Raw genomic sequence first — 16,791 nt, 5'->3', positions numbered from 1 at the left:
GCCGGTGGATGGATCGAGTACTTTGGAAGCGTCCGGACCTCGAGCAGCTTGGTGCCGTCTGGATTTTGTGGATTGCTCGGTCCAGCGGGAGGATAAGTGGTGCCTTTGGGAAGCTTGCTGAAAGTGAGCTTTCTAGCCTGCGACGATGGAGCGAAGATCACGATCAAGACGATGAGAGCAACGAGAAGGGATCGCTGGTAGCACTCCATTTTCTTCTTTGCTTGTGGATGCAAAGTATGGTGTGTGAGATCCAAAAAGCCTGAGATCTGGGAGTGGAGAAACCATTGATAGATCACGGCCATTTAAAGGCCGCTAAAGAGAGCTCTCCTTTTCTATTCACGTTCCTGGTTGACTGAGCAATTCTAGCGCTATTGCGTGCCAGAACCTTCTACTTCCAGCGCTCTCCCCTGGATCACATCGCAGAAACTTCTGTGGAAGTCTGGCGGATCAAAGTCCGAGTCAGTTTCCACTCCCTTGGAGGAATGATCTAAGCTCATTGTTGATCGGATAGGCTCCAGGACCATCACATTAAAGCGATTCCAGCCACTGGTGATACAGTTTTGTGGGAGGGACTGCGATTTTTATAGCCAGATGATCCTTTGGTAATGATTAAACGTGCTAGAGCCAGAGATGCTCTTGTTTGAACAATCAACTTCCAAGTCCTTTTGGAACTTTGGATGTCAATCACGGATCCACCAGAGCTTCGTCTACCATTTTCAAACACTTTCGTACTACACTTTGAGACTCTGTCTCATCCTCGATAGTGTTCTTGATAGTGGAGGAGACGCACGAACACAAGCAAGTAATCGAGCGAGATCGTTCCTCCTCGAACACTCCAGCTGCTTGAGCTCTTGCTCTTGCTCCTCTACTGTGATGCTTCAGATCTTCAAACTGCTTTGTCACAAAACTGGGAAATCGATAGGATCACACTTGCAATCACTACGCAGGAAAGAATGACGCAAGCTTGCCCTGTTTCTACTGGACGAAAGCTGTTCACAGTGGGATCGTTTACTCCTTGCATCACTTTCAACAGGATGAGCATCGATCTCTGCAAAACAATCCAGGTAAATAGCATCAGCAGTTGATATGTGTGTTGACCTTCTCGGAGTGACAGGCACGACCAAATCTCTCCCACCAACACTCTGGAAAAACAAAGAAGCTTTAGAAAGCCAAGAGCGCACTTAGTAGCATGAGCGCTCAAGTGCCATCCATGAAAGAAGCCAGCTTTTTCCAGTGTAAGAGAGAGACTTGGAAGTTCTACAAACTTAAAACTCTATGTCTTGATCGCCTCCTCCCGGCACAGAGAATCGATGAGATCCAGCGTGCTCGCCCTCAATCTCCTCACAGACTCGGAGCTCACCTCGCGCTTCACAATCTCCTCCACATCGCTCTCAAACCCCTTCTTCACCGCCGCGGCGATGGCCATCACGTACGCCCCACAGTCATGCCCGTTTTCCTGCTGTGGTGTGGCGGCGCTCACGAATCTGGGCTTGGAGCCGACAAGCTCCGAGACCCTGGCATGGAGCGATCGGGCGTAGCGATCGTTGGCGCCGTCCAGGCTATCGAAATGGAGGCACGAATTGCTGGGCCTGTGGAAGACCAGGAGGCTCCAGTGGCTGCCCCGCTCTAGATTCCCATGGCTGGAGCGATACTCCACATCGGCGCTATCGTTGATCGGGAGGAGCAGCATCTGCCGGTCGCGGAGATTGAGCGCCGCCAGTGCCGGTGCCAGATCTCGCGCGTCGGCGCAGTTCGTGATCCAGAAGCTCGTGGATGGGCTTACCAAGAGCACATCGCTGCTTCCCGATGAGGAGAGATAAGAGAAGAAGAAGTCGATGATGTGGTCGTTGATGAAATTCGGGGGATGGAGGAGCTCCACATCGCGCCGGCGGAGGAGGACGTCGCCATAGCTAAGAACACGCTCCATTCCAGAATTTTCGGAAGAACCCTAAAAATTTGAATATCCGGAAGAACCCTAAAAATGCACGTAAAGAACCGATCCAACGGTCGAAGATTGTTTTAAAAATGCAAAAAAACAGTGAAAATGTTTTAAAACCTTCCACCAACACGAAGCAAATTCACCATTCTACCACCACCATCCGACTGTCCGCCCCTTCCGCTAGGCCCACTCTGGTATGGAGTTCTTCCAACGCTACTATAAGCATCTTGGTACCTGGTACTCTGATAGCCAGCGGCGTAAGATCCTCCAGTTCCACCACCGCCACCGCCACCACGCTCGCCGCCGCCGCGCTGGTTCTTATCCCTGCCATAGCCTCCGCCACCACGCTCGCCGCCACGCTCCCTCTTCCCCGCCACCGCTCCAACGTAGTCCTGCGTATCCTTGTGCCTGCTGAAGAAGTCCGTGCCACCACCACCACCACCGGTGCGAGCATTGTCAGCGAATTCGTTCATCTCCACCAGCGTCGAGAGCTTGTCCACGAACTGGATTGCCAGAGCCTGGAGCCTCGTCGGCTCCACGTTGTGTGGGACGATGCAGCGAGTCGGCTGATCCCAGCTGCCGTGGAACTCCTCCGCTGCCATGAGCCGGCTGGCGATGCTGTGAACGAGCCCCTCCGGGAGATCAAACATCGCCATGAGCTGGTCCAGGCTCAGCGAGTCGTAGGACGATGCGTACGTGAAGAGATAAGTCCGCAGCGCCTCCTCCTGGATCTTGCTCTTGAGCATGTCCATGGCGAACTCTCGCTTCCGGAGCAGCTTCCAGATATCCAGGCCCTGGACGATCGCCACCGCCTTCTCCCAGTCGCCCTTCATCAGAGCCCGGCTCGCAGCCATGATGTTGTCACGGATGTTCTCTGGGGGCCCGATGAAGGCCTGCTTCTCGTAGATGTCCAGGAGACGGCGGAACGTCTTGCTGTAAACTTTCTTCTTCACGTCGTGCGCGTTGGCGGCCATGTTGGGAACCTCCAGCAGCATTGCACAGATTAGATGGACCGCCTCTAGTAGCTCCAGGTTGATATGCATGTGAAACGGCATTTGACGGCGGCGTTCGAGTTTTTCCTACACAAGAAAACCACCTCACAAGTTGAGAAGAAACACAAAACTATGAAAACAATCACCTGTTCTGGAGTCTTGTCGTAAAACCGACTCTGCTGAACTCCTTGTGCAAGGAGCTCTTTCACCCGTCCGCCGGCATAGAACTCCGACAGGCACGCATGCGTTTCAGTGATGAGACCGGTCCGGAAGGCACACAGTCCCAGCTGCGCCATAGCTCTGTTGAACAGGATCTGGCTCAGGATGTCCATGTTCATGATCCCATCTTGCAGTCGGCTCGACAGCAGGAGGTCCCTCGCAGTGTAGAAGTCGTCGAAGATGGCGTAGTGATAGATGTCGCATAGCATGGCCCTGGCTTTTGTGCGCTCGTCTCCAAACTTGTAGATCAGAGTTATGAGGTCGTCCATCATAGTCCGACTGAGTTCCGGAAGGTCGGGCGTTCCCAGAACCAGCGTGGTGTCTTCCGCACCAGCCTCCGCCGTCTTCTGGCTCTCCCCGAGCTTTCTCATGGCCTCGTAAACCTCCTGAGGCTTGTAGTAGACGTGTTCCAGCCTGCGAAGTGCCACCCGAGCGGCGGCTCTCGTATCTCCAATGCGCTCCACGTACTCCTGAACACTCTGTGCCACCACCAAGAAGGCTGGCTCGTCCTTCATGCGGTCGACATAGTCCTTGGTGTGCGGATCGATCACTTGCAAGCTCTTGAAGAGCTCGTCGTCCAGCCGCTCCACGAACCCAACAATGTTCCCCCAGACGCGAATCTGGCCGGGATAGTCGTCTCCCTTCTGCGTCTCGTTCTCCGACTCGGGCTCGGCATTCTCGCTCATGACAATGTTGGGATGCTGCGCTAGTATGTCCAGAATGGCCATCATGCTATGCGCACACTTCTTCCACACGTTCACCGGAAGATGCGTGTTCAAGCTCGTCGTCACGTCAAAGTGAGCCGAGACAACGTGGAGGAGGATCTCGAGCTTCTGCGCCGGGGTCTTTGCAATCGTAACGAGATAAGTGAGCTGCTCAACCTGTTCCACTCGATCGGTTCCCTTCCTCCCTCGAGCAGCAATCACCTCCTTGAGCTTCTTATCCACCATGTCCCAAGTTATCTCGCTCGGGTCCTTCTTGATGATATAGCTAGGCCCCTTGCCCGACTTCTGCCACCCATCCTCGTTATCCGACTCAGACACCGGAGCAACGTCTTGAACCTCCTCGATAAAGTCCGGCTCCGACTCCTCGCTGCTCATGTCGCCCTCGTCATCCTCGTCCTCGGCCTCGGACTCTGGGTTCTTGCGGAACTGCTCGATCTCGGCCTCGTAGATCTTGTTGTTCTTCTTGAGCTTTTGCTTCATGTAGTTGAAAGCCTTGGAGTTGCTGCTGTTCATCTTCTTCTTCAGCTCCTTGTTGCCCAGTGTCTGGCTCAGGAAATCCTCGAGGATGACCAGCGCCTTGATGTAGATGCGAGGAGGAGCCGCCGTCTCAGTGACGCGTAAAACCTTCTCCAGCTGCTTGTTGATCTTGTCGAAGCTCTCCTGGAGGCTCACCCAGTCGTTGATCTTCATGTGATTGCGGATCTGGTCGATGGTTGCCGACATCTCGTCGAACCTCTTGACCTTGGCCGAGCGGACGACGCGCTTCTCATCCTCCGACCCCTCGCTATCGCTCGTTTTGTTGAGATACTTGTTCCCCGCCTCACCGGGCGTGACGATATCCTTGAAGTCATCGGCATCCTCGCTCGATTTCACATCGTCCTCCGAGTCGCTATCAACTCCCTGCACGAAAACAAGAGATCAATACCAAGAGCAACACGAATCCGACGCACCTGGTCCCAGAATTTCGACATCCCGAGCGCCAATTCGGTCGCCAATTCGATCGCCAATTCACCCTAGCCGAGCCGCTGCTAGAACCCTAACTTTGAAAAGAACCCTAGATTTAAGAGAGATCCATATCGTACAATAGGATTCAAATTGAACGGTGGGCATGGTTTTTACAAATGGGAGGAGAAATGGAGACGATTTCTTCCTCATCTAGGTAATGTCGGCGATCGAGAGAGGTTTCTAATCGTCCATGGTGATTCCAGAGTTTGTTGCCGCGGATCTCTTTCTCGCTCTTCTTCTTCTACGTCTCTGAAGTCACGGCAAGAGTCGATCGAGCTTAGGTTAGAAGTGCTAAGAATCCGATGGATGGGAGAGCTTACTCCTCTTCGGCGTCGTCGTCGTCGCATGGGCGATGGGGCAGCGGGCGATCGTCTCGGTGGCGCCATTCCTTCGCTCTCTCACAACTCAAATGCCGCCCGCCAAAAAACATATACCCTGAGCCAAGCGTCATGGATCCGCCACGTCACGCGGGCGGACACTGGCACGTCATAAATCCGTTAAAAGAAACCATTGGCTTCCCGGGATTCGAACACAAACTGGTTCGTTAGGGTTTTTAGGGTTCTTCGCTCACGCTGGATGTCCTTCGCGGCTGACTGGTGGATTTGTAATCAGCGCAGCTCGATATCAGCCGCATTCTAAGATTTCTCTCCGTTACTAGTTCTAGCTAGCGAAATCCTTGTGACTGGTAGATTTTCGGCAGGGAATTCTAACATTTCTCTCCATTTCTAGATCTATCTAGCGTTTTCAACAAAATCCTGGGAGCTCTGGAATTGGCATTTCCGGTAAGAAATTTGTAAGTTCTCACGCTTCCAGACGACAGCACACTCCTTGCTCTGGTTAGACAAGCATCCTTTTTCTTCATTATTTCCAAAAAGTAGTTCGTTCCATCCGGCATGTACAGTGATTGATTAACACTTCCCGTAAGTTCTCCTGTTTTTTTTGTTTTCTTTTTCCCCTAAACTCTCTTGAATATCTTACACGATGAAGATCGCAGTGAAGAAGATCTTGCTCATGGCTGTCCAGCGCAAGAGAGAGTCGCGGGGTTCCATATCCACGGCACCAAGAACTTCCGCTGGTTCACGCCCTCCACATTGTAGCTCGCCTTGGAGCTGGGATCCACGGAGAGCTGCCCCGGATAGCCAGGATACGACCCCGGCCCATAGCTGCTGGAGCAAGCTCCCGCCGCCTCGAGCGCAAACGTCTGCTCGCCCTGGTAGTACGCGGTTCCAAACGGATTGGTGGCGGCTCCAGCGAGAACTTTGGCGATGGTGATGATCATCCCGTCCACCCCGACGCCGTTTGGAGCGGTGAGAACCTCCTGGGGGCCGAACTGCGGCTTGGCGTATGGCCAGGCGCAGAATCCCGGGCACTGCGCCTCGGAGTTGCCAACCCAGGCGTATGGAAGCATTGCGCCGCCGGTGGAGGAGCCGGGGAAAGTGTAGAGGTGCTCGCCGCAGGTGTTTTGGCAGAAGCCTTGGACGCTCACGTCGGCGGCGGTGAGGACGAGATAGATGCTGCGGGGGTCGGACGGGAAGGCCTTTGAGCGGATGGAGCTCGCGACCAGGGTGGCGATGTCCGACTTCTTGAGGGATTTGCCGAGCGAGTACTTGCGATCGGTGGCTTGCTTGGCCAGGACGAGGCTCTGCGCGACTCCCTGGCCTTTGGAGTCGGTGTACTTCTGCGTGAGCGACCACCATTTGGCGACGGTGGAGGAGCTCTTGGCCGCCGCCGGAGAGAAGCTCGAGAGGAAATCGGTGATGGTGGCTTTGTCGCTCTTGGAGAAGCGGCCGTAGAGGACGAGGTAGATCTTGATCGGCTCCGGGCCGGAGAGAACGGGGCCGTTGTGGTAGTCGAGGACGAGCGGTGGCGTCTCGACGAGCTTGGATTGAGCGGCCATAGCGAAGAGGGAGAGGAATGCAAGTGCTGCGAGAAGCGTGGACGCCATTTTCGAGCTCGAGAAGAGAAATGCTAGAGGAAGAGGATGCTCGATCGATCAAATCCTCGCAGCTGGAATCGAAATGGCGAGATGCTCGATCGATCTATCGAAATGGCGAGCTTGGAAGGAAGAGAAGAAAGGCTTGGAGAGCTTGAAAACCTTGCTGCTTGACCTCTGGAGCGCCGCGTGGTTTTTATACTTGGCCATCTCCTGGCGTTTAAGCGCCTAATAAACTCATCGGTTTAGTAGCTTAATGGGGGCTACGCTGGGTACAGTGAGGCTGTGCCTGGGTGTGTGTTGACGAGTGACGATTGGGAAATTTCCAGGGAATGACGGGTCTACCGGTCCGCGGACATCGCCCTATGACGTGGCACGCGGACAGCTCGCCAGCCTGGCGCTCTGCTGGCGGGCCCGCGGCATGGGCCACGGATTCAATCATTTCTGGTGGGCCACCGGGTTATCGCCACGTGCTGACGGCCACCGCCAGGGCTGCTACCGCGCGGTGCCGGCGGCGGGTGCCGCGCGGTACAGTGCGGTAGAATTTGGGGTTTTTGGGCTGTCAACGTCGTGTGAGCGAGCTGGGAGCCCATGCCCATCCCATGGTCAGATCAATCCAGCCGTGCAAGAGCAAGAGAATTCTGTTTGGCCTGCAAAGCACTCATTGGAGGCTTTCATTCAAGTCGATTCATGGCGAGCTCTGCTCGGCCTGGCTTGTTGCATTGATTGATGGATCAATCACGATGCATAGACGGAGAATGGAAAGATGGGGCCCCAGACTCTGAGTAGCCAGCCCGAAATTCCAATGCACGGCAAAGGGATAGAGGAGCAATTAGAAAATCGCAGGGCTACACACGATCTTTGGTCTGGGCGAGTGTAGCGATCGCTTTCCTGCCTGAGCGGAGGAGGATGAATGAGTATCAAAGACATTAACAGCTGATTTGATGCTTCCAGCCATGGAGCAATCGGAGGAACCATTGAACTTGGCAGTTCTTCGACGGTACAAGACATGATCTCTTGTCTATGGGTCGCTTTCCACACCCAGAGGAGGAAGACGAAATCATAACCGTTGGCTTCTCAATTTGAATCTGGACCGCTAGATGTCATATGGTTGGTGCATCCAAGGTTCGATTCCGGTACTCGAAATTCTTGGCGTAGGGCTTTCTCGTTTGGATGGATTCCATCGAGAAGAAGGGTCCGATCGAGGGATTCTTCGTAGAATGTGGAATGCGGGCGTCTAGGATGGTCTTGGGAGTGATCGATCGCGGAGGTGAGAGGGATGTAGATTTTGAGCTATCCTCTTGGAATCCGACCAAGGGCGATACGCTTGCGATTGTCGTCAGGGTGCCGCCTCCCAGTGATCTCTTCCAGAAGCTCAACTTGTCTCTCAGGTGAGAGAGAGAGAGAAAGAGTTTTTCCAAAGGATGATCCTTTCTACTTGTCAGGGAGATTGTTTGGGGAAATTCTTTTGTGAGCGTTACTTATGGCGGGAGTGAGATTCCAGCGTACCCGACCACCGAGGAAAAATCTATCTGGAGAGCACTGGCGCCGTCCACGCCTCTCGATGTTCCTGGACCTCGCTCGTTCGCAGTGAGCCTTGGATTTTTTTTACTTTCATATGGTTCTTTTGCTAATGGTTACAACTAATAGGTGGACGTAAGAGATGGACGACACAAGCTCTATCGTGGAAGCATACAGATTGTTGACAAGGACTATCCAGTGGAATCGATCTGGCTCAGCGATACAAAGTCTAGCATTTCTGGTAAACTTTGGTAAGCTTTTCTCTCGCCTTTGATTTAGTTCATCGTCTCACGGGTTTTCAACAGGAACTAGGAAGGAGAAAGCGGCCATGGAGGTGTTGCGACTTAGCAAAACACCTGTCCAGCATTGGTCCGGTCCCTTTAAGCTTCCAGCACAGGGAGATGTCACTACTGGATTCGGCCTCCAACGTTTCTACAACGGAGTTTTCGCTGAAAAGTAAGAAGTTTTTTTTCATGGACAGAAAAATCAAGATTGTTTTTACAGCTACTATCATCAAGGAATCGACTATGGTGCCGAAGAGGGGACTCCTGTCAAGGCACCCGCGAAGGGTCGCGTGGTTCTTGTTGGTAAGGAAGCTGATGGTTTCCAGCTTCACGGGAACTGCATTGGCCTGGACCATGGTCATGGTGTAACTTCCATCTTAATGCATCTCTCATCGGTAGACGCCGTGTAAGCACGCTCTAGACTTTCTTTTCTGTGCTGTGACATTCCTCACAGCTTTTTTTCCCTTACAGTGAAGGAGAGATAGTGAAACAAGGCGATACCATTGGCGCCGTGGGAGACTCCGGCCTCGCAACAGGACCACATTTGCACTGGTATGAAGCATGAAGGAACTATTTTTTCAAATCCTCATCTTTTTTGCTGGAAACAGGGGCCTCCTTGTCAATGGGAAAGCCGTGGATCCCAACCAGTGGCTGGCAAAACAATGGTGGCTCTAATATACCATGGATTCATTTTGTTTTGGTTGTCAATCTTTTGCAATGAATTTTAGCTTGCAAGAGAAGTTATTATTTGTTGTATTTCTCCAGCATCACTGTGCCTCGCCCAAAACTCCAATTTTTCTGCTTGCCTCGGACAAAAACCCCAGGATGGAGCAACAGGACGCGCTAGAGGCCGGATTATCAAAGCGCTTCAGGAGTGTAACACTGTATGGTCACAACTCAAAGCTCGTCAGCTGAATCCTGTGCATCAGCAACACTGTGCTGTTCGTTGATGTCATTGACAATATCAAGGCCGCAGTGGAGAGCCAGTGTCCCTCTTGCTCTTGGTCCATACTTGCTCAGTGTTTGAACTTTCCCTTTCTTCCTTTCGTTTAAGCTCTTCTTTTGAGCCAACTTCTTCCTAAAGGCCGCAAGTGTTCCTTGAATTTCTATTAAGATATTCCTTGATCTTTTAGATTCCTTGACTATAGATCTCAATTCTAATGGTTTGTGAATGGTCTGCTTATATAGTTACAAAGCTTCTGGAATGCAGAGACAGCATCACCGCCACAGGCCTTTCTGCAAACAACGGTGAGTTCGCTTACCTCTGGACTTCCTCTAAGTTCTCGTCACGTGTACAGCACCACCAGTGCCAAGCGATGATCCTGATTCACATTGAAAGAGGTGGAGCTCACGGCCATCCCAGTGCCAACATCTGGTGTCTTGCAGCTCCTCTCAAAGTTCCAAGCCAAGGGACTGTCTGCCCAAGACCTGATAACAACATCTGTCGGCCACAACATGAGGGATGTGAAATTTGCTCCGAGGCAATTAATTAAGTGCTAAGACGAAAAACACCAAATAACTACTTTTGTGAGGATGCCATATACTAATATTAGCATAATGGGATTTTAGTAGTTGTTAAATTGGTTTTAATCCAGATTATTGTATATAAAATAGAGGTTAAAAGATATGTACATTTCTTGTATTCCTTTTCCATATTCCATGAATTCACACCTTTAGCTTCTTAAATTATGAATTCAAATAAATAATAAAAAAGAATATTATATAATTAGTATAGTTTAGATTTAAAAAATGAATAAAGTGTGTGCCATAAATGAATTAAATAATTTTCTATGTGTTGTATAACTAATGCTTAATAGAAGTGTTATATACATTAATAAAAAAATTGATCAAATATTTTTTAAGGATAATGAGGTTAAAAATATGATTAATTATTCAAGATATTGTGTCGCTCTTTATTTAATTTTAAACCCTAATTCTATACTCTGATTTGATTGTTGATTCAATTAACAAAAAATACAACCTTGTTGATTTGATTTGAAATTAAAAATACTATTACATTAAGCTTTTACTTTCATATTATAACATTTCTATAATAAATTTGTATTAAATTTTATTTTATTTCAATTTAGACCCCAGTTAAGACGTTCTCAAAAATTCAAATTTAATATTTTTATTAAGTGACCCAAGTATTTAAAAATACCTTTGTTCCTTTTTTACATATGTCTAAAAATAAAATTTACTTTATAGTTAAATATAGTTAAAACTATGTGTGCTAAATTTGTTGTGCAAATCATAAATTAATGTAATTAAAAGAATTAAATATGTTTTATTATGCTAAAGTATTTCGAATAGTATAAATTTAGGTGAAATTATATAATAAATATTTACTGAAATATTACTAAGGTATTTATACATTTCATTGTTTTTATTAAATTCATAAATTTATTTAAGTTTCTCTATGTAAATATTTTAACATGAATTTAATGTTAATATATATTCATGAATAGATGGATGTGTTTTTTAAAAATATTATTCATTTTAATTTATCCTCTTTAGTGCATAAGGTATTTTGTTTATATATTAATAAACTGATTTTTAGGCATCCTAAATTAAAAATAACTTTTTTATTAAAATAAAATTTATAAAGTTGTTTTATACACCAGTCTATTTCTATATTTTATCAAATCAATTAATTTAATATTAAAGGTGTTTTAGCATTTTATTTATTATAATTTTAAAAAATAAACTACAAATTCTTTTTAGGATGATAGTGAATAGATTATCTATATAAATATAATTTGGCTAATAAAAATAAATTAAATAAATATATCAAAATAATCTATAAATTTTTCAACTTACATATATTTTTTAATGATATATGTAGTATTAATAAATATTTAAATATTTATTTTTTAACAAACTTTGCATCACTAAATATATTTTGGAAATTTCTTGATGTAAATTGAGTAAAATATAATATTTCAATAAAAATTTAACATAAAACTATTTGCAAAATAAATTTTAAATAAAATATGTTTTTTTTGTAAGTTTTCCTGTGCTTTGCATATTAGTTTTGTTTATGACATCAATTAAATATTGTACCATTCCTTTAATAGTATTTATAGTCTTTAATATATAAAATTATCCAATAATTTTTACTATTTAAAATAGTAATAAAATTTATTACCTCTGTATTTTAATTTAATGATTGATTAATAATTTACCTTATCTTATTTTTGGATTAGTCTTCACCTCAATTTAATATTTATGTGCCTTTATGTATGTGGCTACTTTATAATTCTAGATATTTTTGAAAGTGTATTCCATTTATAAACTTGATTTTTTATTTAAATTTTTTCTCATGTATGATTCATTCTAAAATATATTTCTTCTCACCATGTTTATTTAAACAAATCTATACGTGAAATTTATATAAACACAGTTAATGTATAGTTTTATATCACTATGATTAAGATTATTCTTTTAGCTACATATAATCATATTTTGTATATTATTTTCTAATAATAACGATAATAATATAAATTATATATTATAAATAAAAACTTTTAATTATATTTTTTTTATTATTTAAATTTTTGATAGTAAGAATAAAATAATTTTATTTTACAATATAACTATTAATATAATTTCCTCTTAAAAGTTGAACTCATTACTCTCTGAGGAGAGTTTATTTAAGTTATTTCTGTATTATATATTTACCTTTGGTTTTCTATATACATAAATTATTAACTGGTTTCCATCAAAATATGAAATGAGAGTCAAATCTTCACATTGTGGCTTCTATTAGTCCATTAGTGAATTTGCTAAACAATATCATAAAACAATCGAGATATGGAAACTTGAGCTTTGGTGAAAGAGTTATTTCAAGATTCAAGAGGTGATGTTTTAAAAGCAAAGTGGGTAAGTGCTGGATTTAAATAAGCTTCCATCAAGCAGCTATGGCAATGATAAAATCACAAGGACTTAAACACAAGGGTGTTATTACTTTTGCTTGATTGCCCAAAGACTATTTACTATAATTTTAATCCTCCTTGGGAGACAACATTTCTAATTAACGACTTTTTTTCTTCGTGGTTGCTCCTCCTTTTTTCTTAGGCACAGCTGTACCATCAGATGAAGAAGACTTTTGTGTTTTCTGCTTTTTCCATTCGAAGATTGCAGCCCTAAAATCATTCATCTTGGCAAGCAAGGTGAGAAAAGGGATGAGCTTGAGCAGCTCCTCATCTTCATCGTCACCATTCCCTTTGGAGAAGAAGGGCTTGATGGGCAATGCATTCTCCACATTCTTCTTGAACATCTCGGGCTTGTCATCCACGACCACGACCCTCTTCATGTCCCGGCCTAGCAGAGCTGCTGGCTTGATCACAAAATCCACGCATGAATCCCCGTACAACCGGTGTGCGATGCTCCCATGCTTTCGATCAATCTCATCCACGATCTTCTCTGCACACTCTCGAGTTCCTGCTGTGAATAGCACAACCTCATACAAATCCTTGACAGCGTGGAGGAATTGATCGAGGCCGGGCCGTGAGACGCTTCCATCGATCAAAGTGTTGTCAAGATCGAGCACCAGAGTTGGGCGGCCAACCTGAGCGCCAACCTGCGGTGGCAACAAGTTCTCTTGACCCATTATAAGCCCTAATCCTATTTTACCCTAGTTTTAAACCCCGGTCATTACATTAACAATGACGTGGCATTCTGCAGTAACGCCACGTTGGATAAGTGGTGTGGCAACCTTTAAAAGCTCTCCTTTCGAAACTCAAACCTGGTGCTGGTTCTCTGCGAGAAGGTCCAGGCGATTCCTTCCAGCTCCTTGGCTGCCGAGGCCATGCCGCAGTAGAACACGCCGACACGGGCACCGGGATGGTTTGCGGCCAGCCTCGCGAAAACTTTGTTCCAGTTGGGCCGAGCAAAGTGCGTGCGAACCTGTTTCGCTGGACCGCGTTAGCACCAGGCAAATTCAGAGCGAAAAGGAGAAAAAGAGTTTGGCTATACCCGAGTTCCTGAGACAATGTCCACGCCACTCTTAGCGTGATGGAGGGCCTGGACGAGCGTTATCAGGGCCGAGCGAGCGTCTCCTTCCTCGTGAACGCACGTCAGATAGTTGTGCATTTCAATCACTGCCTGTGGATGTACACGCATAGCTCAGGAAGACTTAGACAAAAAATTGTGTTGTACCTTGTGATCCATCTCGGCCACCTCGTTCATCACCCCCTTGAACCACTGGAAGGAGCCTTGTTCTTTGGTCACCCAGTAGAAGTAAGCGTGGCTTGGACAGCGTCGCGGGGACTGCTGGTACTCCGGCTTCCCCGTCTGAGTGTTGAGCATGTCCCTGAGAATGCTGATAAACGGCGTTGCCCCGATTCCAAGTCCGACAAGGAGCATCACGTCGTATTTGCGGTAATCCTGCGCTGCAGCTCCGTAAGGTCCATCTATGTAAAGCTTTGGAAATCTGTTCATGCATTCAGTTTGATTGTGCCTTTCGGTTTTCTTTTGAGAAAATTTCACTCATTACCTTCTGAGTGCGCCTTCGTCACCACTGTCTTCTCCTTGTGCTTCGATCTCCTAATGTCTGTGGTAAGAACTCGAGCACAATCGAGAATCATTGTGCACCTTTGCGAATGTCCTCATGATCTCTTCCGTCCAGTCCCCCAAGCTGCGAACATGAACACTGAGGTGTTCATCTCCTGGTGCTGACGTGATTGAAAACGGGTGCCTACATCGCATACATGTAAACATTGTATACGAGAAGTTTCAAGGTCTTACCATTCGAATGGCGATATTGAGGGGCATTGAATAAAGATGTACATCCCACTCTGGTATTTAAAGCCGGGAGGTTTTGTCATGTGAAGAGACAAAACATTTCCGGGAAAAATGGCAGCCTAGAAAACAAACGAGTTCATTGATCTGGTAAGTTACAAAAAATTAGTATAATTACCTGTACAATGTCAACCTTGTAAATGCATGCTCTAGATACTCTCAAAAACCGTTCTCCAATGTAAAGAACTGTTGGAACAAGAATGTACAACCACGTCTATGGAGAAAAAACATTAGTATATTGACAAATACTGACACACATACCGTTTTCTCTGACCATTTGTGCGTGAGGAAAAGTAATGTCGAGTGAACAATCAAGAGAGCGTAGACAATGGCGAACAGATGGTGAGAATACCAGAACACGTTGAACCCGGTAAGTTTGTCAAAGGGTCGGCGGAGCTTGAGCCTGTTCTTCCTCGCGAGGTTGGTCGCAAGAAGAAACGACACGGCCATCAATATAACCATCGCGATCCCTGTCACGCCTTCGACGGACATGACCATGCCCAGCATAGAAGGCTGGCAGCCGTGAAAGTCTCTTCCCAGAGTACGCATGAAAGTCTTCGACTCTGCATTGGCAATGCGGGGGAAGTCACAGGTCAAATGAGCTCCTCCGTGAATAAGCACTCCCAAACAAATAGCTCCTGCCACTGTCTGTGTATGAAAACAGTAAACAAAGAAGCTTACAGAAAAAAAGAAATGGACTTTTTTACCTTGTGAAAGCTGATGCTGTCATCGAAGGGAATCACTGAGCCGAGCCTGGTAGAGCGGAGCCACGTTATAGTGTTTCTACAAACAGGGAAAAGGATGAGTGCCATGTTGAGCTTGAGTGTCTCGGCAGCACCTTTGGCCATGCTCACGCAATACCCCATCACTTCAAAGCCGGACCGGTAGCTGTACTGCATGGACTTCCACATAAACAGCGCGGCCATGGCTCCAAACCACACGCCAACAATCCAGAGTCGACGCCAATCCTCTTGGAAAGCATTCTTGGTGCTGCAAGCAAGGAACTGTAGCCTCCCCAGCCTTTCGGCGTTACACGGGTAATGGCTCTGGTAGTGCTGCCGGAACGAATCAGCCTCAAAGGCGCGCTTGCTTAATAAGCTCTCGAGCTGTGATATCTGTGATGAAGATGATCGAGTCGAGTTTGAGTAAAGAATGTAATCGAAGACGAGAAAGAAAAACTTACGCCAACTTCGCCTTTCTTCTCACGATCCAGTTCTTCCATCAACAATGCCGCGTACTCCTCCGCCTGCTCGTCGAGAATCGAGAGTCGGTTGGCCGACGCGCTCAGAAGGATGGCCTGAGAGTGATCAACCATAAGCCTGGAGAAAATACGAAACTAGCTCGAACGTACACTTTTTAGCTCCGACCCACTGATCTTTCCATCCCGGTCTCGATCGCATCTGCGAAGCACACGATCGATCGATCACAGGGCATTTCTAGAAAGAAATCCTTACAGATCGAAGAAGATTTGCATCCTCGAGGCGGTCGTCTTGTCTGTGAGATCCATCCAGAGATCCCAGAGCTCATCCTTGCCAATGTCGTGACGATCCTCGACGGCGCTGGTGGTGACGCCCCGGGAGTGCGCTCTCCGGCGCCGCAAGACGCCCAGGAGCTCCGCGGCAAACTCCTCGCTCTCCGGCATCCCTGCATTGCGATCAAAGAAACCTAATACTCCACAAGAACCAAGAAAATCGTCCTCTAAATACCAATGCACGCGCCAAATCGGCCAGGCGGGAGCTTTCCATCGCTGCTCGAGAGCTTCTCGAATCGCTCCATCACTCTGTGCCACACCGCCTCGTCCCCAGCGCTCTCCGTGCGCTTGTCGATAAAGCGGAGGCCCTCCAGCGCGCTAGTCACATTGTTCCTGGCAGCACTGGCATCCTCGTCCTCCACCACCGGCATTACGCGAGCATTGCTCCTAGCCATGGCGCTGCCGGAGCTCTCGCTATCGATCACAAGCTCGACAAATCCCGGCTGATCCACCAGCGGCTGTTCGTGCGATCCCTCGAAATATTTTGCCGCCTCTTCCTGCTCGTCCGCGCGAGGAATTTCCCCAGGAACACTGCCGCTGCCGCTCGAAATCTCATCCTTCCCGGCCGGCATTTGCGAATCGCGAGCGCCGGATTGAGAATTCCGCACCCCCTGCGTGAAGATCGAGCCTTGCAGAAAGCCTGGAATGGGGATTTCTTGCGCGCTTTCATGCATTGCACTGCAAGGCAGGCGGGAGAGAACTGCGCGCCACCAAACACCAAGATTCCAGAGCGCCGATCGATCGAAGGCGAGAAAAAAAGGAGTGCCTTTTGATCCAATCTAACAGCGCGCTGGAAGGAACTGACGATCGATCGCGACGGCATACGAACATTTGGGCTTG

The 16,791-nt window shown here is 47.3% G+C and overlaps 6 protein-coding genes across 6 annotated transcripts; 1 reads left to right on the top strand and 5 right to left on the bottom strand.

Annotated features, from left to right (window-relative positions):
- Window positions 1-883: 883 nt before the first annotated feature.
- LOC112345584 (NEDD8-specific protease 1-like) lies at window positions 884-1,944 on the bottom strand. The gene has a single exon (XM_024672701.1). It carries the CDS (start codon window positions 1,925-1,927, stop codon window positions 1,274-1,276), a length of 654 nt encoding a protein of 217 aa, XP_024528469.1. The 5' UTR covers window positions 1,928-1,944; the 3' UTR covers window positions 884-1,273.
- A 44-nt stretch (window positions 1,945-1,988) lies between these two features.
- Window positions 1,989-4,917, bottom strand: LOC9632013 (eukaryotic translation initiation factor 3 subunit C). The gene is made up of 3 exons (XM_024674370.1): window positions 4,826-4,917; window positions 3,078-4,775; window positions 1,989-3,018 (listed from the first exon to the last, which is right to left on the bottom strand). The coding sequence occupies exons 1-3, from the start codon at window positions 4,844-4,846 to the stop codon at window positions 2,050-2,052; spliced, it is 2,688 nt and encodes an 895-aa protein (XP_024530138.1). The 5' UTR covers window positions 4,847-4,917; the 3' UTR covers window positions 1,989-2,049.
- Window positions 4,918-5,717: 800 nt separating this feature from the next.
- LOC9656180 (protein EXORDIUM-like 1) lies at window positions 5,718-7,064 on the bottom strand. Its single transcript, XM_002960322.2, has one exon. The coding sequence runs from the start codon at window positions 6,823-6,825 to the stop codon at window positions 5,890-5,892; it is 936 nt and encodes a 311-aa protein (XP_002960368.2). The 5' UTR covers window positions 6,826-7,064; the 3' UTR covers window positions 5,718-5,889.
- An 896-nt stretch (window positions 7,065-7,960) lies between these two features.
- On the top strand, window positions 7,961-9,374 carry LOC9656179. The gene is made up of 7 exons (XM_024672533.1): window positions 7,961-8,204; window positions 8,259-8,403; window positions 8,464-8,575; window positions 8,640-8,790; window positions 8,839-9,024; window positions 9,090-9,170; window positions 9,227-9,374. Exons 1-7 carry the CDS (start codon window positions 7,987-7,989, stop codon window positions 9,291-9,293), a joined length of 960 nt encoding a protein of 319 aa, XP_024528301.1. The 5' UTR covers window positions 7,961-7,986; the 3' UTR covers window positions 9,294-9,374.
- Window positions 9,375-9,515: 141 nt separating this feature from the next.
- LOC9632012 (CTD small phosphatase-like protein 2) lies at window positions 9,516-13,230 on the bottom strand. The gene is made up of 3 exons (XM_002960321.2): window positions 12,708-13,230; window positions 9,915-10,059; window positions 9,516-9,696 (listed from the first exon to the last, which is right to left on the bottom strand). The coding sequence occupies exons 1-3, from the start codon at window positions 13,228-13,230 to the stop codon at window positions 9,516-9,518; spliced, it is 849 nt and encodes a 282-aa protein (XP_002960367.2).
- A 28-nt stretch (window positions 13,231-13,258) lies between these two features.
- On the bottom strand, window positions 13,259-16,560 carry LOC9656178 (respiratory burst oxidase homolog protein A). Its single transcript, XM_024677076.1, has 13 exons — window positions 16,127-16,560; window positions 15,875-16,064; window positions 15,772-15,820; window positions 15,604-15,717; window positions 15,128-15,535; window positions 14,682-15,068; window positions 14,539-14,634; window positions 14,367-14,482; window positions 14,214-14,316; window positions 14,116-14,165; window positions 13,779-14,052; window positions 13,596-13,724; window positions 13,259-13,526 (listed from the first exon to the last, which is right to left on the bottom strand). Exons 1-13 carry the CDS (start codon window positions 16,521-16,523, stop codon window positions 13,338-13,340), a joined length of 2,502 nt encoding a protein of 833 aa, XP_024532844.1. The 5' UTR covers window positions 16,524-16,560; the 3' UTR covers window positions 13,259-13,337.
- Window positions 16,561-16,791: the final 231 nt, after the last annotated feature.

Source organism: Selaginella moellendorffii, unplaced genomic scaffold, assembly GCF_000143415.4.
Source record: "Selaginella moellendorffii unplaced genomic scaffold, v1.0 SELMOscaffold_0, whole genome shotgun sequence".
Taxonomy (NCBI): Eukaryota; Viridiplantae; Streptophyta; class Lycopodiopsida; order Selaginellales; family Selaginellaceae; genus Selaginella; species Selaginella moellendorffii.
This window is presented reverse-complemented; position numbering and strand designations above follow the sequence as displayed.

Bases quoted from the DNA above. Each gene is read 5' to 3' on its own strand.
- LOC112345584 (XM_024672701.1), bottom strand. From the start codon at position 1,927: ATGGAGCGTGTTCTTAGCTATGGCGACGTCCTCCTCCGCCGGCGCGAT.
- LOC9632013 (XM_024674370.1), bottom strand. From the start codon at position 4,846: ATGTCGAAATTCTGGGACCAG. The intron at 4,776-4,825 runs GTGCGTCGGATT...GTTTTCGTGCAG, and splicing joins TGTCGAAATTCTGGGACCAG to GGAGTTGATAGCGACTCGGA. The intron at 3,019-3,077 runs GTGATTGTTTTC...TTTCTTGTGTAG, and splicing joins ACGACAAGACTCCAGAACAG to GAAAAACTCGAACGCCGCCG.
- LOC9656180 (XM_002960322.2), bottom strand. From the start codon at position 6,825: ATGGCGTCCACGCTTCTCGCAGCACTTGCATTCCTCTCCCTCTTCGCT.
- LOC9656179 (XM_024672533.1), top strand. From the start codon at position 7,987: ATGGATTCCATCGAGAAGAAGGGTCCGATCGAGGGATTCTTCGTAGAA. The intron at 8,404-8,463 runs GTGAGCCTTGGA...TACAACTAATAG, and splicing joins CTGGACCTCGCTCGTTCGCA to GTGGACGTAAGAGATGGACG. The intron at 8,576-8,639 runs GTAAACTTTGGT...GGTTTTCAACAG, and splicing joins TACAAAGTCTAGCATTTCTG to GAACTAGGAAGGAGAAAGCG.
- LOC9632012 (XM_002960321.2), bottom strand. From the start codon at position 13,230: ATGGGTCAAGAGAACTTGTTGCCACCGCAGGTTGGCGCTCAGGTTGGC. The intron at 10,060-12,707 runs GTACAGCTGTGC...TGTGGCCGACAG, and splicing joins AAAGTCTTCTTCATCTGATG to ATGTTGTTATCAGGTCTTGG. The intron at 9,697-9,914 runs GTACACGTGACG...TGCGGCCTTTAG, and splicing joins CGCTTGGCACTGGTGGTGCT to GAAGAAGTTGGCTCAAAAGA.
- LOC9656178 (XM_024677076.1), bottom strand. From the start codon at position 16,523: ATGCCGGCCGGGAAGGATGAGATTTCGAGCGGCAGCGGCAGTGTTCCT. The intron at 14,635-14,681 runs GTATGTGTGTCA...TTTTCTCCATAG, and splicing joins ACAAATGGTCAGAGAAAACG to ACGTGGTTGTACATTCTTGT. The intron at 14,317-14,366 runs GTAAGACCTTGA...TATGCGATGTAG, and splicing joins TCAATATCGCCATTCGAATG to GCACCCGTTTTCAATCACGT.